Source organism: Somniosus microcephalus, chromosome 16, assembly GCF_052327205.1.
Source record: "Somniosus microcephalus isolate GS21.2 chromosome 16, FLI_Smic_1.0, whole genome shotgun sequence".
In the NCBI taxonomy this organism is placed as follows: domain Eukaryota; kingdom Metazoa; phylum Chordata; class Chondrichthyes; order Squaliformes; family Somniosidae; genus Somniosus; species Somniosus microcephalus.
Genome location: NC_141002.1, coordinates 108,311,337 through 108,333,675, shown reverse-complemented (window position 1 = coordinate 108,333,675; position 22,339 = coordinate 108,311,337). Strand labels below are relative to the sequence as shown.

General features: G+C 55.9%; 1 protein-coding gene across 2 annotated transcripts in view; it reads right to left on the bottom strand.

The window, feature by feature from the left end:
- Positions 1 to 22,339, bottom strand: part of abtb3b (ankyrin repeat and BTB domain containing 3b) — a 234,491-nt gene that overhangs the window by 36,735 nt on the left and 175,417 nt on the right. For both annotated transcript variants that reach the window (XM_086009710.1, XM_086009708.1), the window contains exons 9-13: positions 13,311 to 13,446; positions 11,391 to 11,611; positions 7,706 to 7,884; positions 2,725 to 2,830; positions 2,429 to 2,531 (exon numbers count right to left, since the gene is read on the bottom strand). In XM_086009710.1, coding sequence (XP_085865836.1) covers positions 2,429 to 2,531; positions 2,725 to 2,830; positions 7,706 to 7,884; positions 11,391 to 11,611; positions 13,311 to 13,446 — 745 coding nt within the window. The remainder of the gene's footprint in view (positions 1 to 2,428; positions 2,532 to 2,724; positions 2,831 to 7,705; positions 7,885 to 11,390; positions 11,612 to 13,310; positions 13,447 to 22,339) is intronic.

Genomic DNA, 22,339 nt, shown 5'->3' with positions numbered 1-22,339 from the left:
CCCGCCCCCAACACTCGCCCCGCCCCAACACCCGCCCCCAATACTCGCCCCGCCCCCAGCACCTGCCCCCAACACCCGCCCCGCCCTCAACACCCGCCCCAACACCCACCCTGCCCCCAACACCCGCCCCCAACACCCGCCCCGCCCCCAACACCCACCCCCAATACTCGCCCCGCCCCCAACACCCGCCCCCAACACCCGCCCCGCCCCCAACACCCACCCGCAATACTCGCCCCGCCCCCAACACCCGCCCCCAACACCCGCCCCGCCCCCAACACCCGCCCCCAACACCCACCCTGCCCCCAACACCCGCCCCCAACACCCGCCCCGCCCCCAACACCCACCCTGCCCCCAACACCCGCCCCCAACACCCACCCTGCCCCAAACACCCGCCCCCAACACCCACCCTGCCCCCAACACCCGCCCCCAACACCCGCCCCGCCCCCAACACCCACCCTGCCCCCAACACCCGCCCCCAACACCCGCCCCCAACACTCGCCCCGCCCCAACACCCGCCCCCAACACCCGCCCCCAACACCCACCCTGCCCCCAACACCCGCCCCCAACACCCGCCCCCAATACTCGCCCCGCCCCCAACACCCGCCCCGCCCCCAACACCCGCCCCCAACACTCGCCCCGCCCCAACACCCACCCTGCCCCCAACACCCGCCCCCAACACCCGCCCCCAACACTCGCCCCGCCCCAACACCCGCCCCCAACACCCGCCCCCAACACCCACCCTGCCCCCAACACCCGCCCCCAACACCCGCCCCCAATACTCGCCCCGCCCCCAACACCCGCCCCGCCCCCAACACCCGCCCCCAACACTCGCCCCGCCCCAACACCCACCCCCAATACTCGCCCCGCCCCCAACACCCACCCTGCCCCCAACACCCGCCCCGCCCCAACACCCGCCCCCAACACCCACCCTGCCCCCAACACCCGCCCCCAACACCCGCCCCGCCCCCAACACCCACCCCCAATACTCGCCCCGCCCCCAACACCCGCCCCCAACACCCGCCCCGCCCCCAACACCCGCCCCAACACCCGCCCCGCCCCCAACACCCGCCCCCAACACCCGCCCCGCCCCCAACACCCACCCCCAATACTCGCCCCGCCCCCAACACCCGCCCCCAACACCCGCCCCGCCCCCAACACCCGCCCCAACACCCGCCCCGCCCCCAACACCCGCCCCGCCCCCAACACCCGCCCCCAACACCCACCCCGCCCCAACACCCGCCCCGCCCCCAACACCCGCCCCGCCCCCAACACCCGCCCCGCCCCCAACACCCGCCCCCAACACCCACCCCGCCCCCAACACCCACCCCCAACACCCACCCCCAATACTCGCCCCGCCCCCAACACCTGCCCCCAACACCCGCCCCCAACACTCGCCCCGCCCCAACACCCGCCCTGCCCCCAACACCCGTCCCCAACACCCGCCCCGCCCCCAACACCCGCCCCCAACACTCGCCCCGCCCCCAACACCCGCCCCGCCCCCAACACCCGCCCCCAACACTCGCCCCGCCCCCAACACCCGCCCCCAACACTCGCCCCGCCCCAACACCCGCCCCCAACACCCGCCCCCAACACTCGCCCCGCCCCAACACCCGCCCCCAACACCCGCCCCCAACACCCACCCTGCCCCCAACACCCGCCCCAACACCCGCCCCGCCCCCAACACCCGCCCCCAACACTCGCCCCGCCCCAACACCCACCCCCAATACTCGCCTCGTCCCCAACACCCACCCCCAATACTCGCCCCGTCCCCAACACCCGCCCCCAACACCCACCCTGCCCCCAACACCCGCCCCCAACACCCGCCCCGCCCCCAACACCCACCCCCAATACTCGCCCCGCCCCCAACACCCGCCCCCAACACTCGCCCCGCCCCAACACCCGCCCCCAACACCCGCCCCCAACACTCGCCCCGCCCCCAACACTCGCCCCGCCCCCAACACCCGCCCCGCCCCAACTCCCGCCCCCAACACCCGCCCCGCCCCAACACTCGCCCCGCCCCAACACTCGCCCCGCCCCCAACACCCGCCCCGCCCAACACCCGCCCCGCCCCCCAACACCCGCCCCGCCCCCAACACCCGCCCCGCCCCCAATATCCGCCCCGCCCCCAATATCCGCCCTGCCCCCAACACTCGCCCCGCCCCCAACACCCGCCCCGCCCAACACCCGCCCCGCCCCCCAACACCCGCCCCGCCCCCCAACACCCGCCCCGCCCAACACCCGCCCCGCCCAACACCCGCCCCGCCCCCCAACACCCGCCCCGCCCCCCAACACCCGCCCCGCCCCCAACACCCGCCCCGCCCAACACCCGCCCTGCCCCCAATATCCGCCCTGCCCCCAATATCCGCCCCGCCCCCAACACCCACCCAGTCCCAACACAGGAGGTTTTCAGAGTGAGGGGAGTGGTTACCTGGGTGAGGCAGTAAACAGTAACACTCTGTGAGCATAGAACGGTTTCCCTTCCACCAGAAATGTGACGTCAGACATCTCCTTGTTATTCAGAAAGTGAGGATCTAGCAACACAAACACAGGGTTAAATTACAACACAGGGTTAAATTACAACACAGGGTTAAATTACAACAACACAAACACAGGGTTAAATTACAACAACAGAAACACAGGGTTAAATTACAACAACACAAACACAGGGTTAAATTACAACAACACAAACACGGGGTTAAACTGCAGCAGACTGGGAGTACATACCCAACCGAGAAATCTGTTTCCGTTTGAGTTCTGTAAACTTGGGAATTGGGTACGGGCCGTAACACTGAACAAAAATCGCTGCCAGCTGCTGACTGATTGCTTCATTCTGAAATCAGAGTGAAATCAAAAGACAGAGAATAAGGCAGTGCGACTGCGAATATATTTATCGGAGCTTGATGCTGATTCTGAGCTCCTCCTCCAACACTTCAACAGGACCAACCCGATGCCACGGTATCAGTTACTCAATCACCAAGGCTGCCTACATCCAGCTCCGTAACATCGCCCGTCTCCGCCCCGCCTCAGTTCATCTGCTGCTTTTTATTTTATTTGTTCCTGGGATGTGGGCGTCGCTGGCAAGGCCAGCATTTATTGCCCATCCCTGATTGCCCTTGAGAAGGTGGCGGTGAGCCGCCTTCTTGAACCGCTGCAGTCCGTGTGGTGAAGGTGCTCCCACAGTGCTGTTCGGGAGGGAGTTCCAGGATTTTGACCCAGCGACGATGAAGGATCGGCCGATATACTTCCAAATCAGGATGGTGTGTGACTTGGAGGGGAACTTGGAGGTGGTGGTGTTCCCTTGCGCCTGCTGCCCTTGTCCTTCTAGGTGGTAGAGGTCGCGGGTTTGGGAGGTGCTGCCGAAGAAGCCTTGGTGAGTTGCTGCAGTGCATCTTGTAGATGGTACACACTGCAGCCACGGTGCGCCAGTGGTGGAGGCAGTGAATGTTTAAGGTGGTGGATGGGGTGCCAATCAAGCCGGCTGCTTTGTCCTAGATGGTGTCGAGCTTCTTGTGTGTTGTTGGAGCTGCACTCATCCAGGCAAGTGGAGAGTATTCCATCACACTCCTTACTTGTGCTTTGTAGATGGTGGAAAGGCTTTGGGGAGTCAGGAGGTGAGACACTTGCCGCAGAATACCCAGCTTCTAAACCCTCATCCATGCCTTTGTTACCTCCAGACTTGACTATTCCAACTCACTCCTGGCCGGCCTCCCATCTTCTACCCTACATAAACTTCAGCTCATCTAAAACTCGGCTGCCCGTGTCCTAACTCGCATCAAGTCCCGTTCACCCATCACCCCCTGTGCTCGCTGGCCTACACTGGATCCCGGTCCGGCAACGTCTCGGTTTTAAAATTTTCCTCCTTGTTTTCAAATCCCTCCCTATCTCTGTAACCTCCTCCAGCCCCTAAAACCCTCCTATCTCTCTAACCTCCTCCAGCCCCTAAAACCCTCCCTATCTCTGTAACCTCCTCCAGCCCTACAACCCTCCCTATCTCTGTAACCTCCTCCAGCCCCTAAAACCCTCCCTATCTCTGTAACCTCCTCCAGCCCCTAAAACCCTCCCTATCTCTGTAACCTCCTCCAGCCCCTAAAACCCTCCCTATCTCTGTAACCTCCTCCAGCCCTACAACCCTCCCCATCTCTGTAACCTCCTCCAGCCCCTAAAACCCTCCCTATCTCTGTAACCTCCTCCAGCCCCTAAAACCCTCCCTATCTCTGTAACCTCCTCCAGCCCCTAAAACCCTCCCTATCTCTGTAACCTCCTCCAGCCCTACAACCCTCCCTATCTCTCTAACCTCCTCCAGCCCCTAAAACCCTCCCTATCTCTGTAACCTCCTCCAGCCCTACACCCCTCCCTATCTCTCTAACCTCCTCCAGCCCCTAAAACCCTCCCTATCTCTGTAACCTCCTCCAGCCCTACAACCCTCCCTATCTCTGTAACCTCCTCCAGCCCCTAAAACCCTCCCTATCTCTGTAACCTCCTCCAGCCCCTAAAACCCTCCCTATCTCTGTAACCTCCTCCAGCCCTACAACCCTCCCCATCTCTGTAACCTCCTCCAGCCCCTAAAACCCTCCCTATCTCTGTAACCTCCTCCAGCCCCTAAAACCCTCCCTATCTCTCTAACCTCCTCCAGCCCCTAAAACCCTCCCTATCTCTGTAACCTCCTCCAGCCCTACAACCCTCCCTATCTCTCTAACCTCCTCCAGCCCCTAAAACCCTCCCTATCTCTGTAACCTCCTCCAGCCCTACAACCCTCCCTATCTCTGTAGCCTCCTCCAGCCCCTAAAACCCTCCCTATCTCTGTAACCTCCTCCAGCCCCTAAAACCCTCCCTATCTCTGTAACCTCCTCCAGCCCCTAAAACCCTCCCGATCTCTGTAACCTCCTCCAGCCCTACAACCCTCCCCATCTCTGTAACCTCCTCCAGCCCCTAAAACCCTCCCTATCTCTGTAACCTCCTCCAGCCCTACAACCCTCCCTATCTCTGTAACCTCCTCCAGCCCCTAAAACCCTCCCTATCTCTGTAACCTCCTCCAGCCCTACAACCCTCCCTATCTCTGTAACCTCCTCCAGCCCCTAAAACCCTTCCTATCTCTGTAACCTTCTCCAGCCCTACAACCCTCCGAGATCTCTGCGCTCCTCCAATTCTGGCCTCTTGCGCATCCCCGATTTTAATCACTCCACCATTGGCGGCCGTGCCTTCAGCTGCCTGGGCCCTAAGCTCTAGAATTCCCTCCCTAAACCTCTCCGCCTCTTTCTCCTCCTTTAAGACGCTCCTTAAAACTGACCTCTTTGACCGAGCTTTTGGTCACCTGTCCTAATATCTCCTTATGTGACTCGGTGTCAAATTTTGTTTGATAATTGCTCCTGTGAAGCACCTTGGGACGTTTTAATATGTTAAAGACACTGTATAAATGCAAGGTGTTGGTGTTGTGTCTGCGTGTTGTCCTGTATTGGAGCTGCTCCATCAGGTGTATTTATTCTTCACCCATCTCTCTGTTACATTCGAATGCTGCAGTATTTTAAGTATTTTTTTCATTACTTATGCCTTTCCCATACGATCTCCAGTACGTCTGTGGGACTAATTGGAGAGCTCTTTCAAAGAGCCGGCATAGGCACGACGGGACGAATGGCCTCCCTCTGTCCTGTACGATTCTAGGATTCTATCTTCTGCCAATTACCACAAACTCTCACCATTTGTCTCCTGTCGATTTCTCCCTACAGTGACCATCAGATTTGGAAACAAGTGATAGAAATTAATTTATTGCTCACAAGTTTAAAGCATTTCTTACTCCTTGGAAGGTTTATGTATAACTGTAGATTTGTGAATGACTCGCATTGTTGGACTTTGCACAGACTGTGTTACCTTGCACAGACTGTAAGCGTTACCTTGCACAGACTGTAAGCGTTACCTTGCACAGACTGTAAGCGTTACCTTGCACAGACTGTAAGTGTTACCTTGCACAGACTGTAAGCGTTACCTTGCACAGACTGTAAGCGTTACCTTGCACAGACTGTAAGCGTTACCTTGCACAGACTGTAAACGTTACCTTGCACAGACTGTAAGCGTTACCTTGCACAGACTGTAAGCGTTACCTTGCACAGAGTGTAAACGTTACCTTGCACAGACTGTAAGCGTTACCTTGCACAGACTGTAAGCGTTACCTTGCACAGACTGTAAGCGTTACCTTGCACAGACTGTAAACGTTACCTTGCACAGAGTGTAAGCGTTACCTTGCACAGACTGTAAGCGTTACCTTGCACAGACTGTAAGCGTTACCTTGCACAGACTGTAAGCGTCACCTTGCACAGAGTGTAAGCGTCACCATGCACAGACTGTAAGCGTTACCTTGCACAGACTGTAAGCGTTACCTTGCACAGACTGTAAGCGTTACCTTGCACAGACTGTAAACGTTACCTTGCACAGACTGTAAGCGTTACCTTGCACAGACTGTAAGCGTTACCTTGCACAGACTGTAAGCGTTACCTTGCACAGACTGTAAGCGTTACCTTGCACGGACTGTAAGCGTTACCTTGCACAGACTGTAAGCGTTACCTTGCACAGACTGTAAGCGTTACCTTGCACAGACTGTAAGTGTTACCTTGCACAGACTGTAAGCGTTACCTTGCACAGACTGTAAGCGTTACCTTGCACAGACTGTAAGCGTTACCTTGCACAGACTGTAAACGTTACCTTGCACAGACTGTAAGCGTTACCTTGCACAGACTGTAAGCGTTACCTTGCACAGAGTGTAAACGTTACCTTGCACAGACTGTAAGCGTTACCTTGCACAGACTGTAAGCGTTACCTTGCACAGACTGTAAGCGTTACCTTGCACAGACTGTAAACGTTACCTTGCACAGAGTGTAAGCGTTACCTTGCACAGACTGTAAGCGTTACCTTGCACAGACTGTAAGCGTTACCTTGCACAGACTGTAAGCGTCACCTTGCACAGAGTGTAAGCGTCACCATGCACAGACTGTAAGCGTTACCTTGCACAGACTGTAAGCGTTACCTTGCACAGACTGTAAGCGTTACCTTGCACAGACTGTAAACGTTACCTTGCACAGACTGTAAGCGTTACCTTGCACAGACTGTAAGCGTTACCTTGCACAGACTGTAAGCGTTACCTTGCACAGACTGTAAGCGTTACCTTGCACGGACTGTAAGCGTTACCTTGCACAGACTGTAAGCGTTACCTTGCACAGACTGTAAGCGTTACCTTGCACAGACTGTAAACGTTACCTTGCACAGAGTGTAAGCGTTACCTTGCACAGACTGTAAGCGTTACCTTGCACAGACTGTAAGCGTCACCTTGCACAGAGTGTAAGCGTCACCTTGCACAGACTGTAAGCGTTACCTTGCACAGACTGTAAGCGTTACCTTGCACAGACTGTAAGCGTTACCTTGCACAGACTGTAAACGTTACCTTGCACAGACTGTAAGCGTTACCTTGCACAGACTGTAAGCGTTACCTTGCACAGACTGTAAGCGTTACCTTGCACAGACTGTAAGCGTTACCTTGCACGGACTGTAAGCGTTACCTTGCACAGACTGTAAGCGTTACCTTGCACAGACTGTAAGCGTTACCTTGCACAGACTGTAAGCGTTACCTTGCACAGACTGTAAGCGTTACCTTGCACAGACTGTAAGCGTTACCTTGCACAGAGTGTAAGAGTTATCTTGCACAGACTGTAAGCGTTACCTTGCTGGCTTTCAGGATCTGAAACAAGAGAGGCAGGCCCTGCAGAAGGAGGTCGTCGCTGTACTCCTCCTCTCTGATGGTGCTGAACTCTTTCAGTAAGCACTGGATCACCGGTCTCCGGTGCTGCTGGAACGCTGTCTCCAGGGACAATAACCACGAGTGCAGGCTCCACGGAACGTCTGTGTGACAAGGGCAGTGTTACACATGTACTCATCACAGCAATTGCGTTACAAGACGGCCAACACTCGCCACACCGCCTTTCACCAGCTGGGACCACCTCACCCACCCACAGCTTCCTCTCTCACTGGTTAACATGAATAATAATAATACTTTACTCTTGGAATTAAATACTTCATTTCACCCGACAACATGCAAAATACATTGAGGGCAAGTATGTGGAGATACCTGTCCAGGGATCAGCGCAGGGTGTTAAACATTACAAGAGGGAGCTGGAGAAATACTCAGCAGACAGGCTCACCGGAGGGTGAGAGGTGAATGGGATGGAGGTGGTTTTTCCAGTCACTCACCATCCTATGTTCCAAAGGGTAATGCGGACATGTTGGAAGTTTGGGAGTGGGCTGGTTGAGTACATCGAGCGATGCATCCAGGAATTCCCGGAGCTTGTCTAACTGAGTCAGGGCGGGGGGGAATCCCTGAGTTTTCCCTGAAATCGGATGAAAAAAGAAAGACTTGGATTTCTCCAGCACCTTTCACCACCTCAGGACATCCCAAAGCACTTTACAGCCAATGAAGTACTTTTTTGAAGTGTAGTCACTGTTGTAATGTAGGAAAAGCGGCAGACAATTTGCGCACAGCAAGCTCCCACAAACAGCAATGTGATAATGACCAGAGAATCTGTTTTTAGTGATGTTGATTGAGGGATAAATATTGGCCCAGGACACCGGGGAGAACTCGCCCCTGCTCTTCTTCAAAATAGTGCCGTGGAATCTTTTACGTCCACCTGAGAGAACAGACGGGGCCTCGGTTTCACGTCTCAGACAGGAGCTAAAACCCACAATGCTCTGAGTGAGCTGAGAGTGCCGTCAGTGAGTGAGGCTGGCACCGTGCTAGAGGAGGGGACGGTGTTGCCGGAGGAGGGGACGGTGTTGCCGGAGCAGGGGAAGGTGTTGCCGGAGGAGGGGAAGATGTTGCCGGCAGGAGGGGAAGATGTTGCCGGAGATGGATAATGTGGATAAATGTGAGGTTATCCACTTTGGTGTCAAAAACAGGAAGGCAGATTATTATCTGAATGGCAATAGATTGGGAGAAGGGGAAGTGCAACGTGACCTGGGTGTCCTTGTGCACCAGTCGCTGAAGGTAAGCATGCAGGTGCAGCAGGCGGTTAAGAAGGCAAATGGTACGTTGGCCTTCGTAGCGAGAGGGTTCGAGTACAGGAACAAGGATGTCTTGCTGCAGTTGTACAGGGCCTTGGTGAGACCACACCTGGAGTATTGTGTGCAGTTTTGGTCGTCTTATCTGAGGAAGGATGTTCTTGCCATGGAGGGAGTGCAGCGAAGATTCACCAGGCTGATACCTGGGATGGCAGGAATGACGTATGAGGAGAGATTGGGTCAATTGGGCTTATATTCACTGGAGTTTAGGAGAATGAGAGGGGATCTCATTGAATCTTATAAAATTCTAACAGGACTAGACAGACTAGATGCAGGAAGGATGTTCCCGGTGGCGGGGGAGTCAGAACCAGGGGTCACAGTCTAAGGATAAGGGGTAAGCCATTTAGGACAGAGATGAGGAGGAATTTCTTCACCCAGAGAGTGGTGAACCTGTGGAATTCTCTACCACAGAAGGCAGTTGAGGCCAATTCATTAAATATATTCAAGAAAGAGTTGGATATATTTCTTAAGGCTAAAGGGATCAAGGGATATGGAGAGAAGGCAGGGACAGGGTACTGAATTTGGATGATCAGCCATGATCTCATTGAATGACGGAGCAGGCTCGAGGGGCTGAATGGCCTACTCCTGCTCCTATCTTATATGTTTCTATGGGGACGGTGTTGCCGGGGGGAGGGGACGGTGTTGCCGGGGGGAGGGGACGGTGTTGCCGGGGGGGAGGGGACGGTGTTGCCGGGGGGAGGGGACGGTGTTGTCGGGGGGAGGGGACGGTGTTGCCGGGGGGAGGGGACGGTGTTGCCGGGGGGAGGGGACGGTGTTGCCGGGGGGAGCGGACGGTGTTGCCGGGGGGAGGGGACGGTGTTGCCGGGGGGAGCGGACGGTGTTGCCGGGGGAGGGGACGGTGTTGCCGGGGGGAGCGGACGGTGTTGCCGGGGGGAGGGGACGGTGTTGCCGGGGGGAGGGGACGGTGTTGCCAGGGGGAGGGGACGGTGTTGCCGGGGGAGGGGACGGTGTTGCCGGGGGGAGGGGACGGTGTTGCCGGGGGGAGGGGACGGTGTTGCCGGGGGGAGGGGACGGTGTTGCCGGGGGGAGGGGACGGTGTTGCCGGGGGGAGGGGACGGTGTTGCCGGGGGGGAGGGGACGGTGTTGCCGGGGGGAGGGGACGGTGTTGCCGGGGGGGAGGGGACGGTGTTGCCGGGGGGAGGGGACGGTGTTGCCGGGGGGAGGGGACGGTGTTGCCGGGGGGAGGGGACGGTGTTGCCGGGGGGAGGGGACGGTGTTGCCGGGGGGAGGGGACGGTGTTGCCGGGGTGCACTGGCTAATGGACAGGGTGGGCACTGCTGGGCTTTCCTCACCTTTCTGTTCACACATTCACACACTTTGTAAATAAAGCTCATAATTGAGCCGGAGACAATGTGAGGAGCGGGGGGGGGGGGGGGGGGGGGTGGTGGGGGGGCATGCGCGGGGGAGGGGGGCAGGGGAGGTCGTGGGGAACCAAAAACTGTTTGCATTTCACTGAGGTCCCAGCTTCCGAAAGTCAGTCACGAATATGAGCAAAATTAAATGTATATAAGAAGCTCGGATTTATAGGTTCGCTGTCCAACATTTACATTGTGTATTTTTACCCCATCAATGTTCAGATTTAACGCAACTGTAAATTCTGAACTAAAAACCACCGGCTCCATCGCAACACATCCCCCGTGTTCCTCACTCAAAGGCTGCGGGATGGTGCAGTGGGCATGCTTAAAGCATGAAAGTCATATTCCTCATCACTGTGGAGTTTAGCTCTAGGAAATCCCCATTGTAATATGATCCCAGTCAATACTGGCAGTCTGATACCAGAGAGAGAGAGAGAGACGGAGAGAGACGGAGCGAGACAGAGAGAGAGAGACGGAGAGAGACAGAGAGAGAGAGACGGAGAGAGACAGAGAGAGAGAGAGAGAGAGAGAGAGATGGAGAGAGATGGAGAGAGACAGAGAGAGAGAAACAGAGACAGAGAGAGAGACGGAGAGAGAGAGACGGAGACAGAGAGAGAGAGAGACGGAGAGAGAGACAGAGACGGAGAGAGAGAGAGACAGAGAGAGAGAGAGAAACACAGAGAGAGAGACGGAGAGAGAGACAGAGAGAGAGAGAGAGATACGTAGAGAGAGAGAGAGAGACAGAGAGCAAGACGGAGAGAGAGAGACAGAGAGAGAGAGACGGAGAGACAGGGACGGTGAGAGAGACAGAAAGAGAGAGACGGAGAGAGAGACAGAGAGAGAGACGGAGAGAGAGACAGAGAGATGGAGAGAAAGAGACGGAGAGAGAGAGAGAGAGAAAGAGAGAGAGAGACTGACCGAGGCCTCTGCTGTCCATGGTGATATCCAGGTATCCATGCTCTGAGCTGTGATAAATGGCCTCCCTCAGAACATTCAGCCGGGCCTTGTTGTTACGGTTGGAGCTTGCGGGAGTTGGTGTCGTCCCCGTGGGGTCTGTCCCCTCGGCCAGAATCTCCTCCAGGGACAGAACGTTCCTCGTTTCCTTCTCCGAGTGTGACAGCAGTTTCAGAAACACATTCCTAAACAGGCAGATTATGGAAAACTGGATAAAGCTCGAGAGAGATTCCAGAGAATGGCGAGAGACTGTGGGCCCCACCAGCAGCTCCCTGATCCAAACTGGAGGCTGAAACTAGCCCCTCCCCCGCCGACCCCCCCACCCCCACCGACCCTGCTCCCCACTGACCCCCCTCCCCCACTGAACCCCCCATCCCCACCGACCCCCCTCCCCCACCGAACCCCCCATCCCCACCGACCCCGCTCCCCACTGACCCCACTCCACACGACCCCCTATCCCCCCATCCCCACCTCCCCCCTCCCCATCCCCACCCCACCGACCCCCCTCTCCCACTGAACCCCCTCCCCATCCCCTCCCCACCTCCCCCCTCCCCCACCGACCCCCCCATCCCCACCGACCCCGCTCCCCACTGACCCCCCTCCCCATCCCCTCCCCACCGACCCCCCTCCCCCACCGAACCCCATCCCCTCCCCACCGACCCCCCTCTCCCATCTCCCTCCCCCCATCCCCACCAAATCCTCTCCCCACCGAACCCCCTCCCCCATCCCGCCCCCCCCCCGCACGGACTCCACTTCCCCTCCGTCGGTGAGATGCGGTAATCCTGCGGTGAGCTGTGGTAATCCCGCGGTGAGATGTGGTAATCCCACGGTGAGATGCGGTAATCCCGCGGTGAGATGCGGTAATCCTGCGGTGAGATGCGGTAACCCCGTGGTGAGATGCGGTAATCCCGCGGTGAGATGCGGTAACCCTGCGGTGAGATGCAGTAACCCCGCGGTGAGATGTAGTAACCCCGCGGTGAGATGTAGTAACCCCGCGGTGAGATGTGGTAATCCCGTGGTGAGATGTAGTAACCCCGCGGTGAGATGTGGTAACCCCGCGGTGAGATGTGGTAATCCCGTGGTGAGATGTAGTAACCCCGCGGTGAGATGTGGTAATCCCGTGGTGAGATGTAGTAACCCCGCGGTGAGATGTGGTAACCCCGCGGTGAGATGTGGTAATCCCGTGGTGAGATGTAGTAACCCCGCGGTGAGATGCGGTAACCCCGCGGTGAGATGTGGTAATCCCACGGTGAGATGTGGTAATCCCACGGTGAGATGTGGTAATACCGCGGTGAGATGTGGTAACCCCGCGGTGAGATGCGGTAATCCTGCGGTGAGATGCGGTAATCCCGCGGTGAGATGCGGTAATCCTGCGGTGAGATGCGGTAATCCTGCGGTGAGATGCGGTATCCCCGCGGGGAGATGCGGTAACCCCGTGGTGAGATGCGGTAATCCCGCGGTGAGATGCGGTAACCCTGCGGTGAGATGTAGTAACCCCGCGGTGAGATGTAGTAACCCCGCGGTGAGATGTAGTAACCCCGCGGTGAGATGTGGTAATCCCGTGGTGAGATGTAGTAACCCCGCAGTGAGATGTAGTAACCCCGCGGTGAGATGTGGTAACCCCGCGGTGAGGTGTGGTAATCCCGTGGTGAGATGTAGTAACCCCGCGGTGAGATGCGGTAACCCCGCGGTGAGATGTGGTAATCCCGCGGTGAGATGTGGTAATCCCACGGTGAGATGTGGTAATACCGCGGTGAGATGTGGTAACCCCGCGGTGAGATGTGGTAACCCCGCGGTGAGATGTGGTAATCCCGCGGTGAGATGTGGTAACCCCGCGGTGAGATGTGGTAACCCCGCGGTGAGATGCGGTAATCCGGCGGTTACCTGTGACCATGCGCGGCGGCCTGGCTATACGCGCTCATGTCTCCGTGCGGAGTGATGGAAAAGCCGTTCCTGCACATTGTCCCGATCATCGGCTCAGCGCCTCTCTCCAGGAGCAAACTCACAAGTTCGAAGTTACCTGAAACCCCAAAACATTCGTCCTGTCACAGTGACACTCGGCTCAGTTAAAGATTCCAACCCGCCTGCTTCAACACAATTCCAGTTGGCGTGATGGGTAATCCAGGGCTGCGTGTTCCCTGGGCCGCAGAAGAAAGGGAAGAACTTGCATTTCTCCAGCGCCTTTCACCATCTTGGGATGTCCCAAAGAGCTTTGCAGCCAATTAAGTGCTTTTGAAGTGTAGTCACTGTTGTAATGTAGGAAATGCGGCAGCCAATTTGCACACAGCAAGATCCCACAAACAGCAAATGGGATAATGACCAGATAATCTGTTTTTGGTGGTGTTGGTTGAAGGATAAATAATGGCCAGGGCACCAGGGAAAACTACCCTGTTCTTCTTCAAATAGTGCCATGGGATCTTTTACATCCACCTGGTTTAACGTCTCATCCAAAAGGCAGCACCTCCGACAGTGCAGCACTCCCTCAGTACTGCACTGGGAGTGTTCCCAGGGCAACGGGAGATCTTGAGGAACTTGGGAGAAATGGCTACCGGTCACTTTGAGATAGATCACTGTCCTCACTGCGAGGGAGCACTGATCTCACTGCGTGGGAGCACTGTCCGCACTGCGAGGGAGCACTGATCTCACTGCGTGGGAGCACTTTCCGCACTGCGAGGGAGCACTGATATCACTGCGTGGGAGCACTGTCCGCACTGCGTGGGAGCACTGTCCTCACTGCGAGGGGGCACTGTCCTCACTGCGAGGGGGCACTGTCCTCACTGTGATGGAGCACCGTCCTCACTGCGAGGGAGCACTGTCCTCACTGCGAGGGATCACTGTCCTCACTGCGAGGGAGCACTGTCCTCACTGCGAGGGAGCACTGTCCGCACTGCATGGGAGCACTGTCCTCACTGCGAGGGAGCACTGTCCTCACTGCGAGGGAGCACTGTCCTCACTGCGAGGGAGCACTGTCCGCACTGCGAGGGAGCACTGTCCTCATTGCGTGGGAGCACTGACCGCACTGCGAGGGAGCACTGACCGCACTGCGAGGGAGCACTGACCGCACTGCGAGGGAGCACTGACCGCACTGCGAGGGAGCACTGACCGCACTGCGAGGGAGCACTGACCGCACTGCGAGGGAGCACTGACCGCACTGCGAGGGAGCACTGTCCTCACTGCGAGGGAGCACTGTCCTCACTGCGAGAGAGCACTGACCGCACTGTGAGGGAGCACTGTCCTCACTGCGAGGGAGCACTGATCTCACTGCGAGGGAGCACTGACCGCACTGCGAGGGAGCACTGACCGCACTGCGAGGGAGCACTGATCTCACTGCGAGGGAGCACTGACCGCACTGCGAGGGAGCACTGTCCTCACTGCGAGGGAGCACTGACCGCACTGCGTGGGAGCACTGATCTCACTGCGAGGGAGCACTGACTTCACTGCGAGGGAGCACTGTCCTCACTGCGTGGGAGCACTGACCGCACTGCGTGGGAGCACTGACCTCACTGCGAGGGAGCACTGATCTCACTGCGAGGGAGCACTGACCACACTGCGAGGGAGCACTGATCTCACTGCGTGGGAGCACTGATCTCACTGCGAGGGAGCACTGACCACACTGCGAGGGAGCACTGTCCTCACTGCGAGGGAGCACTGACCGCACTGCGAGGCAGCACTGTCCGCACTGCGAGGCAGCACTGTCCGCACTGCGAGGGAGCACTGTCCTCACTGGGAGGGAGCACTGTCCTCACTGGGAGGGAGCACTGACCGCATTGCGAGGGAGCACTGACCGCACTGCGAGGGAGCACTGATCTCACTGTGAGGGAGCACTGACCGCACTGCGAGGGAGCACTGACCCCACTGCGAGGGAGCACTGACCCCACTCCGAGGGAGCACTGACCGCACTGCGAGGGAGCACTGTCCTCACTGCGAGGGAGCACAGACCCCACTGCGAGGGAGCACTGACCGCACTGCGAGGGAGCACTGACCGCACTGCGAGGGAGCACTGTCCTCACTGCGAGGGAGCACTGACCGCACTGCGAGGGAGCACTGTCCTCACTGCGTGGGAGCACTGTCCACACTGCGAGGGAGCACTGTCCTCACTGCGAGGGAGCACTGTCCTCACTACGAGGGAGCACTGTCCTCACTACGAGGGAGCACTGTCCTCCCTGCGAGGGAGCACTGTCCTCACTGCGAGGGAGCACTGATCTCACTGCGAGGGAGCACTGACCCCACTGCGAGGGAGCACTGACCCCACTGCGAGGGAGCACTGACCGCACTGCGAGGGAGCACTGTCCTCACTGTGAGGGAGCACTGACCGCACTGCGAGGGAGCACAGACCCCACTGCGAGGGAGCACTGACCGCACTGCGAGGGAGCACTGTCCTCACTGCGTGGGAGCACTGACCCCACTCCGAGGGAGCACTGACCGCACTGCGAGGGAGCACTGTCCTCACTGCGAGGGAGCACAGACCCCACTGCGAGGGAGCACTGACCGCACTGCGAGGGAGCACTGTCCTCACTGCGAGGGAGCACTGTCCTCACTGCGAGGGAGCAATGTCCTCACTGCGAGGGAGCAATGTCCTCACTGCGAGGGAGCACTGTCCGCACTGCGAGGGAGCACTGTCCTCACTGCGAGGGAGCACTGTCCTCACTGCGAGGGAGCAATGTCCTCACTGCGAGGGAGCAATGTCCTCACTGCGAGGGAGCACTGTCCGCACTGCGAGGGAGCACTGTCCGCACTGCGAGGGAGCACTGTCCTCACTGCGAGGGAGCACTGTCCACACTGCGAGGGAGAACTGTCCTCACTGCGAGGGAGCACTGTCCTCACTGCGAGGGAGCACTGTCCGCACTGCGTGGGAGCACTGACCCCACTGCGAGGGAGCACTGTCCTCACTGCGAGGGAGCACTGTCCTCAATGCGAGGGAGCACTGTCCTCACTGCGAGGGAGCACTGTCCTCACTGCGAGGGAGCACTGTCCTCACTGCGAGGGAGCACTGTCCTCACTGCGAGGGAGCACTGACTGCACTGCGAGGGAGCACTGACCGCACTGCGAGGGAGCACTGTCCTCACTGCGAGGGAGCACTGTCCTCACTGCGAGGGAGCACTGTCCTCACTGCGAGGGAGCACTGACCGCACTGCGAGGGAGCACTGTTTGGTGCTGGGACCATAACTCTGCCCCTTTCTCCCTTCAACAATAAATCCCTGCCCAGAGCTCGGAATCTCTGAACTTTCGCTAATTAGAAAAACGTAAGCCCCAGTTTCACTCTAACTCGCCTAGCGAGAATGGGTTAAAAGTCAGGGCTCTAAACTCAGAGCCTGACTCCGAGGGCTGTAGAAGCAGATCTGCATCAAAACCAATTAAAACAAAGAGTTTGGTGAGTGGTTCATGTAATGTATGTACCTTTAAGGGGGGGGAACTATGTTTTACAGCTCATGTATACTGCAGTACCGGCAGTGACCACACCTGTATATAACACTGAGTAGTAATCTGTACAGATCAGTTGCAGTTTGAGCCACGTTGAGTAAACACCTGTTGTACCATTCTCCGCAGTCCATTTCTTATTATACACGGACATAACATTGGCGATGAGGCAGGTTCGAACCTACCTGCAACTCTGCATCACCTCCCGGGGATTCGTTCCTGGAGATCAGTGAATTGGAGGTCAAGGCCAGAGACTCGGGCGTCGACTACAGGCAACCGCCCAGTCATCTAGCAGAGACTCGAGAATTGCGGGGGAGGCTGTCGAGAGCCAGGCTTGGCTTTCCAGTCGAGGTGGTCCAGCGAAACGGGCTGGCAACAGGTAGTGCGCAGACCCTTCCCGGACGGCGGCGGGCTAGAGCCCGACCGAGCGGCACAGCAAACGGCCGAGCAGCGTCGACGGGGAGAGAGAGGGCAGAGCGCACAGGGCGCAGCCGGTGTTCAGCGGCCGAGCAGCGTCGGAGAGAGGGAGAGAGAGACGTGCAGAAACCCATGAGGCGCCGCCATTGCCACGAGAACCGCCGGGAGCGGCGTCGGCAGCAGCGGGGGAGGAAGGAAAGCGCGGGAGACGCCATTTTAAGCCATTGGGAGACGCCATTTTAAACCAAAAACCAAAATGCCGAAGAGTGGCAGTATCACCGCATTTGACAATGAAGTCGAAGATTGGACTACATATGTCGAACGAATAGAGGTGTACTGCAAGGCAAATGAGGTGTTAGATGACAAGAAAGCGTCGGTATTGTTAAATTTAATGGGTGCAAAGACGTATGGTTTATTACGAAATCTAGTAACCCCAACGAAGCCAATGGAAAAGAGTTTTGAAGACATAGTAACGATACTAAAGGAACATTTAAACCCCACACCGCTGCTGATAGCAGAAAGATTCAAGTTTCACAAACGGAACCAACATAAGGATGAAAGCAATGCTGATTATTTAACAGAACTACGCAAACTATCGAAGCACTGCCAGTTTGGAGCGGGACTGGCAGATACCTTAAGGGACAAGTTTGTGTGTGGGCTTCAAAGTGAAGGAACCCAGAAACGGCTTTTATCTGAAAAGGACCTTACTCTGGAAAAGGCTTTCAGCATTGCGGTATCATATGAAGCAGCAGCACGGGGCGCTGCAGAGATACAACAGAGACCGCAAGAATATGGCACAAACGAAATGTCATATGGAACAGAGAAGTGCTATCGCTGCGGCAGAACAACACACGACCAGAATGATTGCTGGTTCAAAGACAAAGTGTGCAGACAGTGTGGAAAAGTAGGACACATAGCACGAGTCTGCAGGTCGGGAAAGAAAACCAGCAATAAGAAACCGACCAAAGGGAAGTACAAGAAGGTATATAAGATAACGGAGAATAGTTCAGACGAACAAAAGAGTGATAACGACTCCGAAAGCAGGGAACTGAGTTGTCTGAAACTACATAATGTGATTACAACGGAGGATCACCGAACCATTTGGGTCACTCTCAAGACAGCAGGAGTCCAGGTAAAGATGGAATTGGACACAGGATCAGCTCTAACAGTCATAAACCGACGGGACTACGAGCGGCTATTCTCACACATACCCTTGAGAGACACAAAAATTATTTTGAAGACGTACACGGGGCAAAAAGTCTACCCCAAAGGAAAAATAAGGGTGACCGTTATATATAACGGTAAGGAAACACCAAAACTAGACCTGTATGTATTGCAAGATGGAGGACCACCATTACTGGGACGTGAATGGATCCGGAAAATACAACTGGATTGGCATTCCATACAGGCACTGACTGTGGCTGACAAAAAGGATGATGACGTCACACCTGGGCGACTGTCAAAGATCCTGACGCGAAAGCAGTGTTCCAGCAAAGACTCGGAACACTAAAAGGCATGACAGCGACGATTAAAATTGAAGAAAAAGCAAGCCCAAAATTTTTTAAGGCCAGACCTGTACCTTATGCGATCCGCCCAGCCGTCGAAGCAGAGCTGGAGAGTCTGGAGCTTTCAGGTGTACTGTCCAAGGTAGACTGGAGCGAGTGGGCTACACCCATCGTCCCTGTGATGAAAAAGTCGTTGAGCAGCACGCCTGGGGAACCAAGGAAGGTTCGCATCTATGGGGACTTTAAGGTAACAGTGAACCCGGTCCTTCACACCGTACAATATCCACTTCCGCGGATTGAAGATATTTTCGCCTCGCTATCTGGAGGGAAACGCTTCACTAAGATTGATCTGGCCCAGGCGTATCTGCAAATGGAGGTAGAAGAAGCATCAAAAAAATACCTCATAATCAACACCCATTAAGGTCTCTACCAATACAACTGGCTGGTATTCGGGGTAGCATCAGCTCCGGCTATTTGGCAGAGGGCAATGGAACAAGTCCTGCAAGGGATCCCAGGAACCCAGTGTTATTTGGACGACATCCTGGTCACGGGCGAAAATGACAGTGATCACCTTGCCAACCTGGAGCAGGTGCTCACTGGATTGCAGGAATATGGGCTCCGAACTAACCGCCCCAAATGCGAGTTTTTTTGAAAACAGATCTCGTATTGTGGCCACGTTATCGATAAAGAGGGGTTACATAAGTTCCCAGAGAAGATTGAGGCAGTAGTCAAGGCTCCAGCACCGGAAAATGTTTCACAACTGAGGTCATTCCTCGGGCTGGTAAACTACTACCATAAGTTCTTGCCAAATCTGTCTACAATACTACACCCACTGAACACCCTACTGCAAACTGGGGTGCCATGGAAGTGGAGTGACGAATGTAGACGAGCTTTCCAGAAGAGCAAAACACGAATCACATCGAAAGAGGTATTGGCCCATTACAACCCAGCATTACCAATTCGGTTGGCATGTGATGCGTCACCCTACGGCATTGTAGCACAAATTCTCGGACGGCTCAGAGAGGCCAATAGCCTTTGCGTCACGATCACTAACCTCAGCCGAGCGTAACTACGCCCAGGTTGACAGGGAGGCCCTCAGCCTAGTGTGGGGAGTGAAAAAGTTCAATCACTATCTGCACGGGCAGAAATTCACCTTGCTGACTGATCACCAGCCTCTTGTCTCCATTTTTAATCCGAAGAAGGGCGTTCCGGTGATGACTGCGCAACAACTACAAAGATGGTCACTTTTTCTAAGAGCGCACCAATATGAGATTGAATATAAGGGCACGAAACAGCATGGAAATGCTGATGGGCTATCACGCCTGCCACTGCCTACTGCGGAGGAAGCACCAGCAGTGGATCCTGTCGAAATATTCCATTCGACTATAGTTGAATACCTACCGGTAACTAACGCTTGTATCGAAAAGGAAACCCGAAATGACCCGACACTGTCTCAGGTATATGATTTGACGGTGAAGGGATGGCCAGCACATGGCGACTCATTGTTGCCAGCATTCTCGACAAGGAGAGAACAGCTGTCAGTGTGCCGAGGGACCTTGATGTGTGGATCCTGAGTGGTAATTCCACCCAAGTTAAGGGATAGAGTGCTCAATGAGCTTCATGAGGGTCATCTGGGAGGGGTAAAAATGAAAAGCCTAGCCAGGGCTTATGAGTGGTGGCCGGGAATGGATAAACAATTCGAGGACCTGACCAAGAGCTGCTCAGGATGCCAGGAAGTCCAAAATGCACCACCACAGGCCCCTCTACACCCATGGGAGTGGCCCTCATCTCCATGGCAACGGGTGCATATTGATTTTGCTGGTCCATTCATGGACTCAATGTTTTTAATAGCCGTGGATGCGCACTCGAAATGGCCTGAGGTCATCAAAATGTCCTCCACCACCACGGAGAAAACTATTGCAGTCCTATGGACCATTTTTGCCAGGAATGGCTTGCCAGAACGGATTTGCTCCGACAACGGACCACAGTTTGTGTCCGAAGAGTTCCAGAGGTTCTTGAAAAAGAATGGGGTAAGGCATTACACATCCGCCCCGTATCATCCAGCCACAAATGATAACATGCATCCTAGGGTACTGAAGGAGGTGGCCCTAGAGATAGCGGATGCACTAAGGATGATTTTTCAGAATTCATTAGACTCGGGAACAGTGCCGATGGATTGGAGGGTAGCTAACGTTACCCCACTATTCAAAAAGGGGGGTAGGGAAAAAGCAGGTAATTACAGACCTGTAAGCCTTACATCAGTTGTGGGCAAAATGCTGGAGTCCATCATTAAGGATGAAATAGCGGAGCACTTAGCAAATGGGGACAGGATAGGACAGAGTCAACATGGATTTACAAAGGGTAAATCGTGCTTGACTAATCTATTGGAATTTTTTGAGGGAGTAACTGGTAGAATAGATGGGGGAGAGCCAGTAGATGTGGTGTACCTGGACTTCCAAAAGGCCTTCGATAAGGTCCCACATAAAAGATTAGCATGGAAAATTGAGGCTCATGGGATAAAGGGGAAAGTTTTGGCGTGGATAGGGAACTGGCTGTCAGATAGAAAACAGAGAGTTGGAATAAACGGCTCATTTTCTGAATGGCAGGCAGTAACAAGTGGGGTACCACAGGGATCTGTCCTGGGCCCCCAGCTGTTCACAATTTACATTAATGACCTGGATCAGGGAGTCGGATGCAGCATTTCCAAATTTGCAGACGACACTAAACTAGGAGGGGGGGTGGGCTCAGAGGAAGAGACCAGGAAGCTCCAGAGCGATTTGGACAGACTGGGCGATTGGGCGGATAAATGGCAGATGCACTATAATGTGGACAAGTGCGAAGTTATCCACCTTGGGTGCAGGAACGGGAGGGAAAATTATTATTTAAATGGCAATAGATTGGGAGAGGGGGAAGTACAGAGAGACCTGGGTGTTCTTGTACACCAGTCACTGAAGGCGAGCATGCAGGTGCAACAGGCGGTCAAGAAGGCAAACGGTATGCTGGCCTTCATAGCAAAAGGGTTAGAATACAGGAACAGGGATACCTTGCTGCAGCTGTACAGGGCACTGGTGAGACCACACCTCGAGTACTGTGTACAGTTTTGGTCGCCTCATCTGAGGAAGGATGTTCTTGCCATGGAGGGGGTGCAGCGGCGATTCACCAGGCTGATACCAGGAATGGCGGGAATGACCTATGAGGAGAGACTATGTAGTTTAGGGATGTACACACTGGAGTTTAGAAGATTGAGAGGGGACCTCATAGAAGTGTATAAAATTCTGACAGGTCTAGACAGACTGGATGCAGAAGGAATGTTTCCCTTGGCGGGTGAGAACAGAACTAGAGGACATAATTTAAGGATAAGGGCTAAACCATTTAGGACAGAGATGAGGGGGAATTTCTTCACTCAGAGAGTGGTGAACCTGTGGAACTCATTGCCACAGAGGGCAGTGTACGCCAGCTCATTAAATATATTTAAGAGGGAATTAGATATATTTCTACGGGCAAAAGGGGTTAAGGGTTACGGAGAGAAGGCGGGGACGGGATACTGAATTAAAGGATCAGCCATGATCTCAT